The sequence below is a fragment of the Quercus suber genome, unplaced genomic scaffold, assembly GCF_002906115.3.
Source record: "Quercus suber isolate HL8 unplaced genomic scaffold, Cork oak 2.0 scaffold_80, whole genome shotgun sequence".
In the NCBI taxonomy this organism is placed as follows: Eukaryota; Viridiplantae; Streptophyta; class Magnoliopsida; order Fagales; family Fagaceae; genus Quercus; species Quercus suber.
This window is the reverse complement of record NW_027069545.1, coordinates 986,259-1,007,810: the sequence shown is the minus strand read 5'-3', so window position 1 is coordinate 1,007,810 and position 21,552 is coordinate 986,259. Positions and strand designations below refer to the sequence as shown.

The following is a 21,552-nucleotide window of genomic DNA, read 5'->3' as shown; positions in this document are numbered from 1 at the left end:
ACCCCTTCCAACGCTGTCAAGGAATGTGACTTGTACGGCAAGAAAGAGCCTTGGGAAATCTGGGACATGTTTTCTGCCGTGGATGGATCACGCGTTGTTAGACAACTCTATTTCTTCACGAAGCTCAAGACCTACAAAAATGGCAGACGCATTGACCGAAGGGTGGGTTCGGGTTCGGGTACGTGGAAAAAGGAACATCAGTTGAAGACTCCGGGCCTAGTAGGGGTTGAGAAAAGTAGGTTTTCCTATGAAAACAACGATGACAAGTCGTCGAAGTTGCCTTCTTCCTCGACCTCGTCGGGACGAAATGGTAAATGGAATTTGATTCAGTACAAAGACTTGAACCCTCCAAATCAAGATGTGAGTATAGTTAGTTTTTGCCTATTCTTTCTTTCTTTCTTTCGTTGTTTTCAATTCCTAAAATTTAATTTTGGTTAATGTATGTTATCATGATTAATGAATAAAGAAAATATTGTGTCTAATTTGATTGTTTTTGTTTTGTTTTTATAATTTTGAAATCAATGTCGTTTAATAACTATTAATTGTGTTGATTTTATGCTCAACTATCAACATTACTGTTTTTGAAATTTTTTTAGAATGAATTTTATATTACTTATCAGAAAAAGATGAAGTCAAAATTGACACAATAGTAAATTTGTTCTAATTTTAAAGTTTAGGGGTGAGATTGATATAATTAATAATTTAGGGTTGAAATTGATACAATTAAATGTATGACGGAAAATTTTGAAATGACTAATTTATTTTAATGAATTTTGTTGTATCACTTATTAAAAAAAAAGGATTAAGTCAATATTGAAATAACTATAATTTTGGTTTCAATTTTGTATAATTTCATATCTATTTCGTTATTTATTTTTCAAAATCAAGGTTGTTCAGCTATTAATTATGTTTATTTTGTGGCTCCATTTTCAAGATTAATAGGTCAATTTTACTGTTCTTGCATTTATTTTAATGAATTTTATATTACCTATCAAACTTCCAAGATTAAGTCATTTTTACTGTTTACTACATTTATTTCAATGAACTTTATATTATGTATAAAAATAGATTAAGTCCATTTTATCTTTAAAAGTTGACTTGATTTTAAAATGTAATGGACAAAATTAACGCAATTAAAGTTGAGCTAATTTGAAAAGTTCTGATGAAATGGACACAATTGAATGTATAATGACAAATTTGACACTTATCAAAAAAATAATGACAAATTTGACACAATTAAAGTTTGCCCATTTGTAATAGTTTTGGGATGAAATTGATACAATTAAATGCGTACGGACAAATTGAAATACTTTGTTAATTTGTGATAGTTTTATGGAAGTCTGAAATTATTTCATATATATGATGTTAAAATTTTAGAGTTATATTTTACAGTACCTTATCATTCTTTAATTTTGTTCTATGTCAGCTTCTTCTTCCTCCTTTAACCTTTTTTTGAGACTTATGTATCATGGAAGAAATTCTCGGAATTATAGCACATTAATAATTTTCAAGGGTTCTAAATCCTATACTTGTTTATTAATGAATGCCCAAGATTTTAAGAACTCCATGTCCATGATGCAGTACTCTATACCAGGGAATTTCAATCCAACTTTTGCTGACTTGATTATCTCTAATTTACATATTTAATTGCAGTCCAACGAGTATATTGTTTGCCGACTGTCATATAGTGGAAAATGGAGGAATAACCATTGAAGATCTCCTGATGAGATGGCTGATGATGTCAAAATGAATGATATTGGTGAACATTCTAACCTGATGCGAAATCAGAACCTCTATGTACAAAAACAATATGAGAAAAATAGGTAGGTTGAGAGATGACAGCAACATATGTTAGGATATCTCTCTCTTTTAGTATAAAACTAGTCGCTAACCCGTGCGATGCACGGGAAAATTCAGAAAAATGTTCAAGAACTTCATTTTTTTAAATTCATCTTCCTCTAGATTGATGAAAACTATAAGATTAATTCCTAATATTCATGTACTTAAACAGCAAGTTTAAATGGTTAAATGTTGCAAGTTTGATGAATCCATAATCATAGCCTTTAAAAATACTCCATTCCAAACTTGCAAAAGCAAATTTATGAATCTTTATTCCTCCTTCAGCATGCACAATTATTTTCCAATTAAATTGCCTTTCAAATAGTGTTTCTCATTATTGGTACATTTTGTAGTTGGAAAAGAGATATGCAAGTCTAACGTTCATATTGCAAAGTTACATGCTACTTATAATTTCTTTCTAAATATTTGATGATTGATCTATTTAATGAGGCATGTTACATAAACTAATTCATAAAAAAAAAAAATGTTGAATGTTACTAACAGGTATTTGCTAAACTATCTAGCCATGCAACTATATAAGTTGATCAAGTATATATCGTGTGCAAGAATGTGGATATGCATACACAAAAACAAAAAAAAAAAATTAAAATACAAATTCTATGTTCTTACTTCTATGTAAAACTAAAAGGGAATAAAAACCAACATCAAAGTTGAATAAAAATTGTATTAGCATTCAGCAAGAACTTTCAATATCTAGCCTAATTTTTTTCAATAGGTAGCCTAATTTACATACATTACAGCTTAGCAATTGAGAGAATGCTTCCGCGGAAACTTCTATGGCACCATCAAACCCCAAACTTGTCAACATGCGCTAATAGCCTTTGAGACATTTGTGACATTTTCTCTCGACCAAAATGTTTCCTCTTTCCTTTAGATTCAATATTTCCACCATGTTCTATAATAAGTTACGTACATACAATCATCATAAAACTCCTAATCATAACTTGAGGCAAGATTTCAAGAACTCCATAGAACTCCAGTTTAAGGTTTTCTTCCACACTATCTATGTGGGGGATTGCACCATCAGGTACACAATTCAATGTAAAAATTCATCTCTTGTCTAGGAAAAAAAGGTAAATAAGCTTCAATTGAATTATTTCCATTTAAAATAGAATTTAGATGCATGTTTGATTCAATAACTTAGGGAAAAAATAATAATTAATAGGAGTCTAATTGAATATATTATGTTGACACTATGACTATAAATAGAATCTATATAAGATTTCAAAGAAACTATTATGCATTTATAGCTTAATATATAAAGGAAAAACAAAAACCTTGAGATAGAAGACAGGTAGCTCATCATCTTCGTCTAAGTCCCCCACATCACCATTCACAAACGAATTGCAAAACACAAACATAGAAAACTCATCAAATTTTCCCCAAAACTAAAACAACAGTACAAATACAAAATAAGTTTGTCACTAAGTCCTTAACATTGAAATAGTAAGCACTAAAAATTAATAAATCAAAGAAAGCTTTAAAAAAATGCATTGAGAACTCTCATTTCCACCTTCATGTTTGTGTATTAAATTGATGTTAGTTGCATTGAAAACCATACATAAAATAAAAAACCCATAAACAATTTGAACCCTTTAACTGTCAACGCTTGGTATTCTTCACAGTTTACTCTTACTCTAGTAGGTTGGCTTTTAAGTAAACCCCACAACCTAGCTAATTCCACCCCACATATAAGTATCTTAGCCTAACTAACCGTGATTAAAAAAAGTATTAATCAAACATACAAAAAATAATAGTATAATATATTTGCAGAGATAAAAAGATAAAGATTAATGCTTGTACAAATCTTTAAAAAAATATATATAAAACTTGAAGTAAATGTCACTTTTTTATATAATGCAATTCATTTAAAAATCTAACTTGCCAACTAATTACATCAAAAACCAATTGGCATCCGAAACTGATGATAAAGAGCTATCATCAGGAGCGAATGCCATAGATTGAAACTCCCTAAAAAAAATAAAAACCTTGTCTACTAATTAAAAAAAATTTAACAATCTAACTTGCCAAGTCATCACCAACCTCATTTTTTTTTATCTCCCTCTGTTTTTGCTATTTACAATTGACCATGTGTTTCCCCATTTTTTTTCCATCTTGTGAAGGCTTGAATGGACTGTTCTTCACTTAGGGTTTCAATTCTGAGAAACTTGTTTTGGTTCTATATTCTCTCGTACCGTGGGGATGTAATTTATTAACATTTCATATTGAAAATTAGACACTCTACATCCAAAATGGCCACAACATGTTCATCCTCCTTGATCAAATCCAAGATGGGAAAAGAAATAAAGAATATGATACTTCTTGCTGAACTTAGTCAAGGTAGCTAGGCTAGGGATAAGTTTGTTTTTTTTATAATAACAGGATCCTTGACTTGTAAAATTTTAAGCAGATTTTTTAAGCTTACATATCACTGCACCTTTTTAATCTTCACACTCTGATATATGTAATTTATAAGTGGTTATATCATTTCATCATTAGACAATATCTTCAAATTTATAATCGACAGGTAGCACTTGGCCATTCTTGTGAGCTAGCCACTTGTAGTTTTTGCTTCAGCAAACAATTCTTTTCCAATGTCAAGGATACCCTACATATCATCCACTTTGGAGCCAAATATTATTTCAGTTATGTAAACTGTTCGGCCAACAGTGGAATTTCCTAGCAAAGCAATAGGCGTGTAATCCCTTTATATGGAAAGCTAAGTTGAAGTTTTCTAGAGTGGTTGACCATTTGTTTCAATTTATATCCATGAGATGGCTAAGAAAACAATCAAATAGACTCAAAGCGGATTTTTTTACTTTCACTTTGGAAGGGATATGGAAGGAGCAAGAGTGTCCCAGTGCTAGAAGATTGGCTTTAGACCAACCTCCTTTTTTTTTGGTATACAATTTCCCTCATCTTGTGAAGGCTTGAATGGACTATTCTTCACTTAGGGTTCAAATTTTGAGAAGCTTTTCTGGGTTCTATATAATTCCGTATCGTGGGGATGTAATTCAGTAAAATTTTATATTAAAAAATAGACACTCTACATCCAAAATGAACAAATCCAAGACAGGAAAAGAAAAAAAGAATATGATACTTCCTACTAACTTAGTCAAGGCAGCTAGGATAGGGAAAAATTTGTTTTCTTTATATTAACAGAATCCTCACTTGCAGAATTTTAAGCAATTTTGGTGTTCTTTTATTATGTATACTTTATACCAAGAATAGCTCATTGCATCAAGAATTTGTAAAAAAATAATTTTTGTAGTCTATGAAACTTAGCTTGTATGAGGTCTTTTTGGGTGTTTGAGTTTGGGCAAATGAAAATTTTACAAATCTGAAAAATTATGCATATGTTTCCTAAAATTTCCTATGGATCTAAGTAGAACCTTAATATTGTCCAAGATTGTTTCACATAAATTCTCCCAATAATCTTAAGCTAGAAAAATATATATTTCATCATTAAACAATATTTTAAAATTTATACTTGACAGGTAGCACTTGGCCATTCTTTGGAAGCCGAGACTGTTAGAGTATGCTGAAGCAGAAATTTATAATCAAGAGTTTATTAAATTTAGCTTTCCATATAAAGGGATTATACGCCTATATTCTTTTGGTTAAATTTAGCTTTTCAAAACTATTGAGCCAAATATTCTTTTGGTTACATAAACTATTCGGCCATAAGTTTTTTCCAATGTCAATGATACTCTATGAGAATATGCTTACAAATAAAAGTCCATCATCAGTTCATCCTTTAATTAGAGAAGTAGATAGACTTAAACAAATAAAAGTCCATCATCAAAGAATGAAAAATCTATCCAAAACTCAATCAAATCAAATCAGGATTATAGAGAGATGCAGCAAGTATTACAGGGACTCTACCCTCACACATGCAACAATGAAAACAATAGAGTTAGTTCATGTAATATGCAGTTGGCTTTGTACCTGATGAACTCAGCCAACAGTTCTTTTGCAATTGTCATGAATGTGTTCAATGCAATATTTTTATGTCTTTGTACAAACACACAGGTTTGTATAAACAAAATTTCGTACATGCTCAACCATAATCAAGGGATACACTGCTTCCCATTGCTAACAAAATTTACTGGGGACACATTCACCAAGATATCAAAATCATATAAAACACAACCAGCAACTAAAATCAATGTTTCTATGTTTTTACACAAGTGCATAACCAATGTGGTAAACAATAAAAGAGTCATACCTAGTGCTGAAGATGCTTATACTCTTCTTCTAATAGTTCCATCTCCTCATCTCCATTGTTAGCTTCAGCTTCATCTCCCTCTCCTCATTCACTTTCTCTTTCTTCGTATTCAAACTCAGCTTCTTCTTTTTCATGCTCCAACTACATCATAAATGCTCAATTAACAACTTAGTTGCTACAAGAGAATCTGGGATTTAGAGATACCTAAACTAACTGATCCCAGTATTAATATACTCTTAGAAGAGGAAAAGAGGGAGGGAAGACAGAGAGACTGCCATTACAGGCTTGCACTAGCAAGTTGAAGGGTTGCCGTTGAAGAATTGTAACCGTTGGAAAATTGAAACGCTGATGAAGGGTTGTTTTTCTCAAACCATGGAACACGGTAGACCAAAACGTGGGGAGACAGAAAGCTTTGCCGATTAAATTTGAAACTGTGAAACACAAAAGTTAGGCTTGGGTTTATGTTGTAACCGTGAAAAAAATTAGGTCTGACAAAGGGATTTAGTTGAAAAGGCTTTGGGCTTGAGCTTGGGCTTTATAATGGAATTAAATGTATAAGAAGTATTCTTTAAAGTGGAGATAAAGCTGGAAATAATTTTAGTTTATTAGTATTTTAAAATTGGTAAAAACTATTTTAAAATTGAATGAAAAATTCAGAAAAGTGGTTGGGGATGACATGGCTGCTAACGTGGCTCAATGTGAGCATAGCAACATTAATTGCTACGCTTCAGCTTTTAGTAATGTATAGATTCTTGTCCACCACGTAGAGACTTCTCTCAAGCCTCAAATGTTTCAAATGCCAAATCAAAACCAAGCCCAAACAACAGACCCAAGTTCAGGTTATTTCCAAATATGCCAATAGGCTCCAAATGCATTCAAAGATGATCTTAAAACCAAATTAGAGGCCAAACAAATGAACAAAATGCACATAATCCCAAAGTAACTGCAAATATGCCAGTACAAGCAAAATGCATCTAATTTCTAATAGTTTTAGCTTCTTAATATCCTTTTGTACTAATTAATTTTGGAATTATGGTTTATTTAGTATCCACCTCTTTTCACAGGACTTTATCCTTTAAATCTAATCCTAGCTTCAACATTGTCTTTAAAATAGCTATGATCGCCTCCACAAAAAGAAACAAACAATTCACCAAGAATGTTTCTTGAGGCCGTAAGTAAGAAACCATTTATCAAAAACCAATAAAAAATCCAACTGAAGAAAAACTCCACAAGGTCAAAACACTAATAAAACAACCAAACCTGGAATAAATTTCTAGCTACAATCTCATGGTTGGAATTGACAGAAGTAAAAGATTTACATTTAAAGACGGGATTTAGTTTTTTTCTTTTAAAATTCTTTAGTAGGTTAAAAAAAATGTTGCTAGTTGTCGAGAAGTTACATGAGAGTTCTACACGCCTAAAATTCTATCATCCAAACTCCAAGACTTTTTGGACAGAAGAAAATTTTTGACAATTTCATACCACCCATTCATAAAAAAATAAATAAAAGCCAGGGCATTTTAAGTTTGTCTTGTTAGCTTGTCGAAGCCTAGCCATGTGTTTCATACAAATTTTTGTTTTTAAATAAGCAAATCATTTTTCATGAACTTGGATACAAATTGCATGCTCCTAGTGTTTTTGTATTCCAATCTTCTTACGCTTGGTTCACCTTCACCCCAAACATCTATGGTAAAACTTGTTACAATTCTTGAGCTTAAAATATATAGAGAAAAAACTACCTGGGCTGTAAAAGGATCTCCAAAGTAGGTAATTCATGAGCAATGCTTCCCATGCCTCTTCCCTCCATTGTTGCTTATTTAAATTAAGGCTCCCCATTGTAGTTCAGTTTTGCCTGTTTCCTTGGCCTTATCTTTTGAGTTTCTTCATTTCATTCTCGTTGGGAGAAAGTTTCAATGCACAATTGTCTAGATGTACGGAATCCCATTTTACATTGGCATAGGCCTAAACGAATTACTTTTGGCATGTTTTTCATAGTAACAAGGAGAGGGGAAGTCCTGTTTTTATTCCTGTCTTGTCGATGAGTTGTGTGGTCAGAAAAAATGAAAGCAAGTGTGAAGATACCTACGACATTGGCAGAGAGAGACACTTGAGAAGAACTAATTCTCTAGAACTTGATACAACATCTCAAATGGCAATCTCATATAAACATAATCAATAAGAACTATAATAAAATAGAAGGAACCCAAAGAACATACAATGATAAGTTCGAAGCCAGTGTTCTGATTGCCCTTGAGAGCTTTGGGACCACAAAAAAGAGAGAGCTCGGCTTCCATTTGGGTTGAAGAGCTTTGGTCAACAGGCATGGAGGCTCCGATAGTAAGATGGAGGCTTGGATGGGTTGAAGATGAACAATGAAGCTGCAAAAGATGAATAGTCATGTAAATTGAGATTTTTGAAGTATTGGCCTTAAAAGTATTTAAAACTTTACATGAGGAAGTAATGTCTATAAGCAAAATACCATACATGAGATATGTAAACACTTATGAAGCTTCATTCAAATTCCCGAGATCAATGAGCTCTCTTAATGTGATCATGCGCAAAGGCTTTGTGAAAGGAGATTTCCAATTTAATAGCTTCTGATAAACTTGTTGCATGGTGGGACGAGATTGTGGACTGGTGTGTAAGCATTCTAATGCTATCTTTGCCACTAAAACCACCTTATCTGCAACTCTATTTGTAGGATGTGCAAGACGTTGATCCAATATATCTTCTAGTAGCACATCATGGGACGATAATGAAAATGATGATGATAGAAATGATGAGAGCAAATCACCCGGATGCCTTCCAATAATTACTTCCAACGCGACTACTCCAAAGCTGTAAACGTCACACTTTTCGCTTACTTCCATTGTATATGCATGCTCTGAAAGTAAAATATCAGAGTTATATTCTACTTTCACCAAGTAATTCAACTTACCACACAATCTTTTGGTTGTGGTACATGACTACTTCTTTAAGTTTATACAAATTTGTAATATATACTAACATATATATATATATATATATTCATATAGGAACAACTCTACAGTTTAAGCTGGAAGTTCTAAACTCTTAAAATATTAGAATTTTGGAATTAGGTGGGGGTGGCAACTTCTAAGGGTAATACTTTTTTATTTTTTGGAGAGAGCAGGTGTGGGTCTCTATGTCATCTTAAAAACTTTGCATTGAACCTAGGCCGTATAAGAAATAATTATCCAGTTTGAAAGAAGTGTACAATGAGAAAACAAAGTTTCACGAAGTAAAATGTGATTCTTTAACCATGAATTATTTGGGGTATTTATGAACAACTAACTTTATCTAAAAGACCATAGCTTTTGAGTGGAGTTGTGGTGTGCTTTTGTATTAGAACTTTTTTCCCTCTCCCCTCTGTGTGTGTTTGTTTCTAAAAAAAAGACTTCATCTAAAAGGATTCCAAAAAAAAGGGGAAAAAGACTTAGTCAAATAAATTATAATCTTAACTGTATTTAAACATTACCTTTTTTTTAATTGTAATTGTGATTATGAGCACAAATAAAAAAGAATGAAGTGACTGTATAAAATATCGTAGATTGCAACTACCAAATTGCTTAATGTTAATCACGATGCAACAAAAAATACATTTTTCGTCAATAAATAAGCAGAATACTCTAATTATTAATTCAACCTCTAAAACATAATTATTAATCGAACCTATTAGCTCAAATTGTGACAACTATACATCACATTATGTAGGGCGACGAATTTCAATAAGGCCTCTTCGAAGGCAAACAATACCAATTGAAATAACATTATTACGAATATAGTTATCAAAACGTGAATTATATTATAAATAGAATTTTGATTTTTCGATATCGTGTATTGTAAGATACACGAACGCTCAATAAAATTATAAAAAAATTATAGATATACATATATAAAAAAATCATAAAAAATTATAGATATACATATATAAAAATAAATAATAAAAAAATCATAAAAAAATTATAGATATACATATATAAAAAATCATAAACTCAGAAGTGATATTACATGATATATAAGCCAAAATAATAATTTATTTTTATCATCTTGCCTAATCAACTCCATCTAAGTCAATGTTATTATCATGTTAATCATCTTGAAAAATTATTTTTTCATTGACATTTTCTTCATTATCATCAACATTTACAATATTTTTTAAATTCTAATAAATTTTTCTTTATATTTTTTTTCTTGGCATTCTAACTTTTTAGACTTATAACAATAATAAAAAAATTAAAAAAAACAATTATACTTTTATTTAATACATTATTCATAGCATAAAAAAGAAATTTGCAAATATGAAAGTGAATTGTCATGTGTATAGTCCAAATTTTGTAGGAGAGAGAGAAGAGGGGGAAAAAACTCATGGACATGTTATTTCATTAGACTTAATTAAATTTCCCAATATCTTTTTGTTTAAACAAAGTCTAAGAACTTGTTTTCTCAATAATTGTGTTAAAAAAAAGTATAAAAAGTTGTTTAAATCAAATAAAACCACAAATTTTAACCCAAAAAAAAAAAAAAACTCATTTTAAACCCACATGTCTATGCATCGTACGTAAGATTCACTAATACCATACGATTTATACAATACACACCAATGTATTGGACGATTCTTGAGCATTTACGATACAAAATTTTTTGGACACGATACGATACACATCGTACAATGCATGTCATGTATCATACAATATTAACAACTTTGAATACAACTAGAGACACAATAATTTACATAATTAGTGATTTAAAATACTATAACGATTCATGACCACTTATGATATGGAATTTTTTGTACACGATACGACATGATACATATTGTATGACACATATCGCATATCGTATGATACTGAAAACTATGAATATGACTAGAGACACAATATTTTACATAATTAGTGATTTAAAATACTATAATTCATACTAAAAAGAGCAATGTTAGAAAGTCTATGTAAAAGCTAAAAGCCTTATAGCTGAACTGGCATCTTCTGATGTTTCCAACTGAAATGCCTAGCGTTCAAATTCCCCCACCCTTGATTATCAATTTATCTAAAGCGAGAAAAAAAGAAGAAAGTCTATGTATAAGTGATGTTACTTCAATCATAACTTGTCATATTAGCAATTGTGAAAATTTTAATGTTGCTAACATTACTTAAATAACATACCTGGAGCAGTGTATCCAATGGTACCTGCAAACGAAGTCCAATAAGATGTGTCACAACTTATAATCCTAGCTGTGCCAAAGTCAGAGACATGAGATTCATAATCTAAATCTAGTAGAACATTCTTGCTCGATATATCACGATGAATTATTGGACTAGAGCAGTCATGATGCATATAAGACAGAGCACTTGCCACACCTTTAACAACATTTACCCTCTTTACCCAGTCAAACTCCAGTGCTAATTCATCATTGTTTAATATCTTTTCCAAGCTCCCACCTTCCAAGAATTGATAAACTAAAAGCAAGTGTCGTGGATGTGAGCAAAAACCATGAAGCTTTACAATGTTGCGGTGTCTTATTTCAGTTAAACTACGTATCTCACTGGTGAAAGCTTTTAGATTGACCACACTATCTTCTGAGAGTGCATGAAGTTTCTTTACAGCAACAACTTGACCTGTAGATAATTCAGCTTTATAAACAATTCCATGGCCACCTACACTAATAATATGTTTGTCATCAAAATCCTCTGTTGCTTCAATAATTTTTTCATAAACCATTTTCCCATCATAGCTCCATATTGCAAACATATTTTGACGTTCTTCTTCTTTTGGCTTAATCTCTGTCGTCATCTTTCTTGAGCGAATATATAATGCGATTCCAACAATGATAAATATAAGTAAGACAATACCCAAAAGGATGAAAATCAGTGTCATAACTTTATTCCACCTTTTAACAAGAGGATTGTGGCTAATTATAGAAGGGCAAGCTTTCAATCCAGTAGCATTGCCACACAAGCCCTTATTATTTCTAAATACTTTTATAGGTGCCACACGAAATGCATTGAAATTTGGAATAGGACCCTCCAGTTGATTGTACGACAAATCAATGGAGGTCAAGCTTAACATTTTCTCAAAACTAGAAGGTATAGAGCCAAAGAGCACATTGTGGGAAAGATTCAAAACTTCTAAAACTTTCAATTCTCCAAATTGTTGAGGTATCTCTCCAATTAAAAAATTTTGGCTGAGATCAAGGTATTGGAGAAATAGCATATTGCTAATTTGAAGTGGGATGTATTTGCTTAACTGATTATTGCTCAAATTCAAGATCAACAGGTTTTTACAATTGCCTAGTTCAGGAATCGGGCCACTTAGACTATTTTTGGCAAGATTAAGATGCACTAGATTTGATAGCATCCCAAAATTGTAAGGAATGTGTCCAAAAATTTTGTTATTGCCTAGATTAAGCTCGAACAAAAATATTAGCCTACCTAATTCCTTTGGAATCTCCCCATATAGCTTATTTGAGGAGAGGTCAAGTAAATGTAATTGACTTGCATCTCCAAGCTTAGGAGATATTCTACCAGAAATATCATTGTTAGAGATTTTCAAGCTTGTCAAGTTTTGACATTGCCCCCAATTAGTTGAAAGTTCACCATAAAATTTATTATAACTCAATTCCATGTAGTCTAAGTGTGGGTATACTCCAAAATTGTCTCCTATATTTCCAGTGAGTTGATTTCCCTCAAGCCGGACTCTGAAAAGGCTAGTGCAATTTCTCAATGATTTTGGTATTAAACCAATAAAATGATTAAAGCTTGCGGAGAATTTCACAAGCAATCCACCAAGGCACACATTTTCAGGCAAATGACCGGTGAATTGGTTGTATGATAAAGAAAATATTTTTAAGTGAGTGAGATTGTTCATTTCAAAAGGAAGCGACCCATGAAACTTATTTGAGAACATTGATAAAAACATGAGTTTGGTTAAGTTTCCAAGAGAAGCAGGGATGGTACCTGTGAGATTGTTTATTGATAACGAAAGGTTAGTTAGTGAACTTAGCATTCCTAATTCTTGAGGGATGGAACCAGAAAGTTGGTTCTCATCAAGATATAGAATATTTAGGTTGCTTAAGTTTCCAAGAGAAGCAAGGATGGTACCATAGAGATGGTTCTTCTGAAGATATAGCTTGTTTAGGTTGCTTAAGTTTCCAAGAGAGGTAGGAATGACACTTGTGAGATTATTTGTTGATAAATCAAGTTCACTCAGAAAACTTAGCATTCCTAATTCTTGAGGTATAGAACCAGAAAGTTGGTTCTTTTGAAGATATAAAACAGTTAGTTTGCTCAAGTTTCCAAGAGAAGTAGGGATGATACCTGTGAGACTATTTGTAAATAACTCAAGGTCAGATAGAGAACTTAGCATTCCTAATTCTTGAGGGATGGAACCAGATAGTTGGTTTGTGTGAAGATATAGAGTGGTTAGGTTGCTTAAGTTTTCAAGAGAAGCGGGGATGGTACCTGTGAGATTGTTTCTTGATAACGAAAGGCCAGTCAGAGAACTTAGCATTCCTAATTCTTGAGGGATGGAACTAGAAAGTTGGTTCTCATCAAGATATAGAATAGTTAGGTTGCTTAAGTTTCCAAGAGAAGCAGGGATGGTACCATGGAGATGGTTCTTCTGAAGATATAGATTTTTTAGGTTGTTTAAGTTTCCAAGAGAGGTAGGAATGACACTTGTGAGATTATTTGCTGATAAATCAAGCACACTCAGAAAACTTAGCTTTCCTAATTCTTGAGGGATAGAACCAGAAAGTTGGTTCGTATGAAGATATAGAGTGGTTAGGTTGCTTAAGTTTCCAAGAGAAGCAGGGATGGTACCTATGAGATTGTTTCTTGATAACTCAAGGTCAATCAGAGAACTTAGCATTCCTAATTCTTGAGGGATGGAACCAGAAAGTTGGTTCGTATGAAGATATAGAGTGGTTAGGTTGCTTAAGTTTTCAAGAGAAGCAGGGATGGTACCTGTGAGATTGTTTCTTGATAACGAAAGGCCAGTCAGAGAATTTAGCATTCCTAATTCTTGAGGGATGGAACTAGAAAGTTGGTTCTCATCAAGATATAGAATAGTTAGGTTGCTTAAATTTCCAAGAGAAGCTGGGATGGTACCATAAAGATGGTTCTTCTGAAGATATAGCTTGTTTAGGTTGCTTAAATTTCCAAGGGAAATAGGGATGGTACCTGTGAGATTGTTTGTTGATAACTCAAGGTCAGTAAGAGATCTTAACATTCCTAATTCATGAGGGATGGAACCAGAAAGTTGGTTGTCATTAAGATATACAATGGTTAAGTTGCTTAAGTTTCTAAGAGAAGCAAGGATAGTACCTGTGAGACTGTTGAATGATAACCTAAGGTCATTAAGAGAACTTAGCATTCCTAATTCTTGAGGGATGGAACCAGACAGTTGGTTCATATGAAGATATAAAGTGGTTAGGTTGCTTAAGTTTCCAAGAGAAGCAGGGATGGTACCTATGAGACTGTTTGTTGATAACTCAAGGTCAGTAAGAGATCTTAACATTCCTAATTCATGAGGGATGGAACCAGAAAGTTGATTGTCATTAAGATATAGAGTGGTTAGGTTGCTTAAGTTTCTAAGAGAAGCAGGGATAGTACCTGTGAGACTGTTGAATGATAACCTAAGGTCATTAAGAGAACTTAGCATTCCTAATTCTTGAGGGATGGAACCAAATAGTTGGTTCGTATGAAGATATAGAGTGGTTAGGTTGCTTAAGTTTCCAAGAGAAGCAGGGATGGTACCTGTGAGACTGTTTATTGATAACTCAAGGTCAGTCAAAGAACTTAGCATTCCTAATTCTTGTGGGATGGAACCAAAAAGTTGGTTCCTATAAAGATATAGGGTAGTTATGTTGCTTAAATTTCCAAGAGAAGCAGGGATGGTTCCTGTGAGATTATTTGACGATAAATCAAGTTCATTCAAAGAAGTTAACCCTCCTAATTCTTGAGGGATAAGGCCACTCATATGATTTGCAGCAAGGTAAAAGACGTGAAGACTTGTCAATTGGCCTGTTTTAGAGGGAATTCTCCCAGTGAATTGATTATGAGAAAGGTTTAAAGCAGAGAGTTTGGAGAGGTGAACAATATTTGAGGGGATGGTTCCAAATAGTGAGTTGTAAGAAAGGTCAACACTGAGTAGATTGGGAAAGGATTGAAAGCTTAGATTGTGAAGCGTACCTCTCAAATGGTAACTTGAAAGGTTTAGATGGGTGACGCTTCCAGACTTGTCGCAATTTATTCCAACCCAATTGCAAGGATTACTTCCAGTCCAAGAGGGCAAGAAAGACTGGCTTTTACTGTGAAGGTTGGTTTTCCATTTTAGAAGAGCCTTTGCTTCCTTTCTTTCTTCTGCTACCTTAACCTTATTGTTAGTGTAAACGAAAGGAGAAGTTACAGAGGAAACATAAGCAGTGGACGAACAAATGAAATCAAGGATGATAACAAGGAGGAAGAAGACTAGAGATGAAATGAATTGGTTGAAGAGTGGTTTGTTTGAAAGGGATGTCATTATGTTGGTGAATGAAGGATGAACTTTTACACTCTGGTTGGAGTAGTGGATGAATGAGTTCAAATGGATTGAGAGGTATTTATAGAAGGGATTGGAATATTTGGTTGGCTAAATTTTTGGTTAAATATATTTAGAGGAATCTTCTTACGTGTTCGGTTATTATCTAGGGGTGCTTTACTGCTTTTATCATATGACCATTAAGTCAACTAAAAATGATCACGAGACAATTAAATCTTTCTGTGATCTAAAAATATTCACACATACCGTACTAATAAATTGAAGTGAGTAGAAACAATATTAACTATTGCTTACTTTTCCATGTAGACCATACTAAGGAAATTAATTGAAAATTATTTGGAACATGTCTACAGGAATGGGGCAGTCCCTAGGAACGGATTAATGTAGTTTTGAGGCTTTAAGTGACAACTTCAAATGCGATTTTTGCTTATAATAATATTTATTTAATTTATTTAATAATTTTTTTAAAGTTATAATGTTGGATTTTAATAATGACTTTGTCTAGAGAACCATAATAGAGAGAGAAAGAAAGAGTTTATTGACTCTATTCAACTTTTTTGTGTTTAGGAGATTGGAAATTTGCACTCTCAAAGTATTGCAAATAGAATAAAGTGATAGAGTGCAGACCGTTTAAAGAAGGATTGTTTTTTAAAATAATTTTTATTGATTAAAATTCTAGGGCTTCATAAAATTTTGTCAATGTGAAATATATAGATGGAATTCTATTTGTCAATAAAGAACATTATTTATTTATAGACAAGATTTAAGTACAGTACTTAGGTGTTGTTTTTTAAGTTTCTCTCTTAAGATTTAGCCATGTGGATTTTTTCTCATGGGATGAAAGTGTTTTTTTTTAGTTAAGTAGCCACATGGATGAATTTTAAAAGGAAAACCTAAGGAACAGCACCTAAGGTACTGTACCTAAATTTTATCCGTTATTTATTTATTGCCAAGTGAATGTCCTTTATTTATTTATTTATTTATTTATTTATTTCCAGGTGAATGTGGACCTTAAATAAAATTTCTACACTTTAATTAACATAGATACATAGGAGTATATTCTAATTAACATAGAAGGGGACCTTAAGTAATATATAGAGTGGATCCTTCTTTCATTTAGGGGCCTTGGCATGTCTCTCCTTTTGTCACTCACTACCGTACTGCATGGCTTGTAGTCTGATTCACCTTTTAGAGAATGCAATTTCATTGGAAGATTAGTCGTTCAGTGTTAAAAAGTACGTATCGAATAATATACAATAAAAAAAGTAGGTACACTTTTTTTCCCCTCATTTTCTCCTTTTTCTTTTTCTTTTTTTTTGACCGGCCACTCTTCTTTTCACACAACTTTTCTTCTTTTATGTGCAAAATGTATTTATAATTGTATAGTGGTGATAACAGGACAAATGGACAAGGGGTTGGTAGGTAAGGATAGTGTGTGTTTGTATATAATTATGTATGTATTTATTTATTTATATGTTTATAAACATATAATTTAAAATCTTCATATTTTATAAGCTTAAGTACAATTATTGAATAATACCTGCAAGCTTAGTTTTATGAAATGCGTATCCAATGCACTTGCATCTATGGACATAGCAACATCACCAATAAGCCCAACAACCGTGTGATTGACAACATTTATAAGTGAAGGGGATGCTGAGTTACCCACCATAAACTTTGAAGTCATTAGGCTTTTTGCTCCTATGACTTACACCTTCAAAAAATTCCATAAGCAAGTTTAGCTCTTGCATTGAATTTGAGATTCTTTTTAGTTTTTATTGAATATGAAACCACAAAAAACGAAAATATGAAAATTTTAAATTCAAAAATTAAAGCTGACAAAGAAAAATTTGAAAAAAAAAATTGTGGTAATACAAGTCGAAGGTAGTTTTATTTTAAGCTTATTTTGTTTGTGTTTTCATTAAGAATGGGACAAAATGGGCTTCTGCTCTTTTTGGGCAAATTATATAGGAAAATGTCTCCCTTCCCAAAATAAATAGGGAAATGCCCCTCTTTTAAAACTCGATTTTTGATAAATCGAGTTAGGCCCTATAGTGGCATTTTTAAAGAGCCTATAGTGACGTTTTAAGAACCTATAATGACGTTTTTTAACTCGACTTAATTGAAATCAAGTTATAGGCAATGAAATCGACCTATAGTGGCATTTTTTTTACTTATAACTCGATTTCTTTGAAGTTGAGTTAGAAAACGTCACTATAGGTCCTTAAAACGTCACTATAGGCTCTTTAAAACGCCACTATAGGGTTTCAAATTTTTTTTTTTTTTCTAACTCGATTTATCAAAAATCGAGTTTTAAAAGAGGGGCATTTCCCTATATAATTTGACAGAACAGGGCAGAAGCCCATTTTTTCCTTAAGAATGTCTATTGAACAACCATAATCATTAATTAATCAACTGTATCAAAAAGTTTTCACAATACCTTGTTACTAACAAAATCAACATATACTCAATCATAGAATATATTTTAAAGACATCCTATGTCTGTGTATATAGGCTAGGTTAGATTAGCTTGCCCATCATATTTGTAAACTAGGGCTCTTAAGTCTTAATCCATTCCTTAATTATTCATGAAAATCCATCTATTCTTTAATTATTTATGAAAATCCTTATTAGGGTTTATATCCTTTATATTCATCATTGAGTGCTTATTCTCCACAAGGTTCTATAAAAGAAATTTGGAGAAATTTCAAAGGGAGTTTGTGTTGTTGATCTTTGTAACATTTCATAACTACAAAAGACTTTGTTTTTTTGGGACAAATAAGGGTGTCTAGACATCTACTAGTATCTGATTATTCCCGTGGATATATGCAGTTTGTCCCACACACACACAAGATTATTATAGGAAGTAATCCCTTAAGGGTGGTCCCAAAATGATGACACAAAGTTTTGTACTCAAGATCTCATGGATATTTTATGCTCTAAGAATTTTCTTTTCTTTATATAAATAATATCTTCTTGCTTTTGTTTTTTGGGCTTGGTAATTAATTCATGCACGCATTAAATGGGAGTTGAAACTATGGTTTCACCCACTACTCTTTATTTATAGACCAAAGTGATATTAGGGCCAGAGGTCAATAGTGAATAAGGGTAGCAATTTTTATCCATATCTATGAACCCACCTATAACCCACCTCATTTGGATAAGTCTTAACCCAACCCAGTTAAATATTTGGGTTAAATGGATAAAGACCCATTAGGTTATTTAATTAGATGGGTCTAAATGGATAAACCTACTAATACCCACTAAACCCATCTAAACTCTAAATTTAAATAAAGCCATCAATATTCACTAAACCCATCTAAAATCTAAAATTTAAATAAACAACATAACCTTTAAATTACATGGTTTGGTCTCCACAGAGGAAATTTGAGTTAATAACGATTTGGATGTGGAAACAGAAAATTGAGTGATATCACTCAAAACTCATCCCATCCAAAAAAGCTCTAAGTCTTTTTTCTCATTTGAACATTTGAGCTTTTTGACGTGCAATATGTTTGCATGTTTTAATAATGGATTCCTAGAAAAACATATGTGGGTCAAATTTGTATGGTATTCATTAAATTGTTTTCTTGAAAAGTTTAAATTTGATATGAAGTTGGTTCTTGTTCTTTTGAATTACTCATGAAGTATTATAGCAAGTTCTAGCCCATATCCTTTTTTTTTTCTTTGTTAGTTTTTTTAATTGAAGGCTTTAGGTTGAAACTTAGTTGGTTGATATTATGTTACTACCATTTTTTTCATAGTCATGGTGTGACTAATTAGAGCTGTCCTTACAAGCATAATTCAGTAGTTTCTATCCAGCTAACGGCTTCTATATACTATGATTGGAGATGGGAAAATTATAGAATACATCAAGAGTATCATAAATACATACTCTCTCTTCTCATAAATTTTTGGTCCCATTAATAACTAGTAATTATATACACAGTACCCATAAAAAAATTTATATATACATATTACATCCGAAGTATTTGGGATGAAAATATTTTATTTCAAAAGGTTTGTGATACCAAATTTATACTTTATGACTTTGGTTGAGAGGGCTAGAGGATGGAAAAGATTTGAAGAATAGAATATAGGAAAGATTTATACTTTCCACCACGTGTTTGGTATGGAAGATAAGACGGAAAATAAATTATTATTAAGCCCTTAGTATATAAAAGTGAAAGGATAGAAGGATTGAGGGAAATTTTTGAAATTTTCTTTTCAATGTTATTAAGTTTTCACCCTTTAAAAAAAATTGGATTAAAAAATGATATAGGTCTTGACGAAAAATTTCAGTCACATCTTTTCTTTTCTCTCATATTTCACGCTAGCAAATGAAAAATATCACTATCCTCTTTGTTAGGACATATGTGTTTCACATATTAGGAACATATGTCACTATTTTATGTAATTGGCTAATCCTTTGACAAAACGCACTTTACTTGTAATTGAATAGATCTAGAATGTGTTTGATGCTTCAAGAAACCTTGTTTCAAGTACAAGTGTTAAACCCATGCAAGTTTGTCCAAGATTCAAGTGTGAAAAGTGCAGTTCATTAAAACTCGATAGCTAGCATCTATCGAGCCTTGAAGAGCTATTCCAACCTGTGGCTCGACAGATAGGGTATCTGTCGAGGTTTATGAAGTTCAGTTTTTCAGGACTGTTTTTCATTGAATCCGTGATTGTATGTTTGGGCTTTCTTTTCTCACAACCCTAGACATATAAAAGGATTATTTTAAGGGCCGTCAAAGGAGACACAAGTTGCACAAGTGTTAAGCAAAGTTTGTTCAAGTAAATTGTGATCGGAGACAAAATTTGCCTTAGTTCATCTTTCTTGTGAAGAAGCTGCTGTGTTTGTACACCGTAGGGTTTTGTAACCAAGGAGCTTCTCGATCTTCATCATGTAATGAACTGAAAAACTTTGCAGCCAACAACCTTCTCAAGTTGGTGATTGAAGTCGTGTACTAGGATCTGCGCAATTGGTTAGTCGTTTACTGGGAGCCATGCATTGAAAATGACAGATTGTCATTACAGGACAAATCCAATTGGGTATTGGGGTAAGGGTTTAACTGTAGGTTGGTATAAAGTACTAGGATTCCTTTACTTGTAACCACTTGTTATGATAATTGTAAATTCTCGGTAGTGGTAATCTTAAAATCACCCATTGGGATTTTTGCTGTGTAAGTTTTCCCCATTTGTAAACAAATCACCGTATCAATTTATCTTCCGCTGCATACTTTAGTTATTGGTGATTTTTTTATGCTACCTCGCGTTTGCATGTTAATTTGATTGATTATAAACTTGGCTAATTAATCAATTAATTCATCACAAAGGGTCAATTCGTTTTTGGCCTATCACTCTTCATTTCTTTTTTCCATTTTTTCATCATCTCCCCGTTTAGTTTCCACACTACCAAACACAGCATACATGTGATTGTCAAAAAGGCACCAATTACTTTGAATGCTTTTGTTTTTATTTTCTCATGTATGATTAGTTAGAGAAGACTAACAAGTCACAACCATTGCTATAATCAATGTCTCTCCTTTTGTCACTAACTACCATACTGCTTGTAGTCTGATTCACATTTTAGATAATGCAATTTCATTGGAAGCCAAGAAGACTGGTCATTTAGTGTTTAAAAAGTATCCAATTATTATTCACCTTTTATCCCCCCTTCTTTTCTCCTTTTTTTTTTATTTGACCGGTCCCCTCTTCTTTTCACACAACTTTTCTTCTTTTATGTGCAAAATGTATTTATAATTGTATAGTGGTGATAACTGGACAACTGGACAAGGGGTAGGTAGGTAGGGATAGGTTGTTTGCTAGAGTGGTTCTAAAAACTATTTCACATTTGTTTTTCTTCAAAATACTAATGTGACAAACTATAAGAGTTTTCCAATCAT

General features: G+C 32.4%; 1 protein-coding gene across 4 annotated transcripts; it reads right to left on the bottom strand.

Moving 5' to 3' along the window:
• Positions 1-3,029: 3,029 nt before the first annotated feature.
• Positions 3,030-15,670, bottom strand: LOC112015211 (probable leucine-rich repeat receptor-like protein kinase At1g35710). 4 transcript variants are annotated; one of them, XM_065773791.1, is made up of 6 exons: positions 11,269-15,670; positions 8,573-8,972; positions 8,305-8,466; positions 7,828-8,170; positions 6,089-6,229; positions 3,030-3,172 (listed from the first exon to the last, which is right to left on the bottom strand). In XM_065773791.1, exons 1-2 carry the CDS (start codon positions 15,623-15,625, stop codon positions 8,590-8,592), a joined length of 4,740 nt encoding a protein of 1,579 aa, XP_065629863.1. In that variant the 5' UTR covers positions 15,626-15,670; the 3' UTR covers positions 3,030-3,172; positions 6,089-6,229; positions 7,828-8,170; positions 8,305-8,466; positions 8,573-8,589. The 4 variants fall into 4 exon arrangements, with proteins under 4 accessions (XP_065629863.1, XP_065629864.1, XP_065629862.1 ...); XM_065773792.1 differs by lacking the exon at positions 3,030-3,172 and adding an exon at positions 6,370-6,519 and having other exon boundaries at positions 5,063-6,229; XM_065773790.1 differs by lacking the exon at positions 3,030-3,172 and having other exon boundaries at positions 5,063-6,229.
• Positions 15,671-21,552: the final 5,882 nt, after the last annotated feature.

Excerpts from the sequence above, each read along its gene's own strand:
- LOC112015211 (XM_065773791.1), bottom strand. The coding sequence starts at position 15,625 with ATGACATCCCTTTCAAACAAACCACTCTTCAACCAATTCATTTCATCT. Across the intron at positions 8,973-11,268 it reads CATTGGATACACTGCTCCAG|AGCATGCATATACAATGGAA; the intron begins GTATGTTATTTA and ends TTTTACTTTCAG.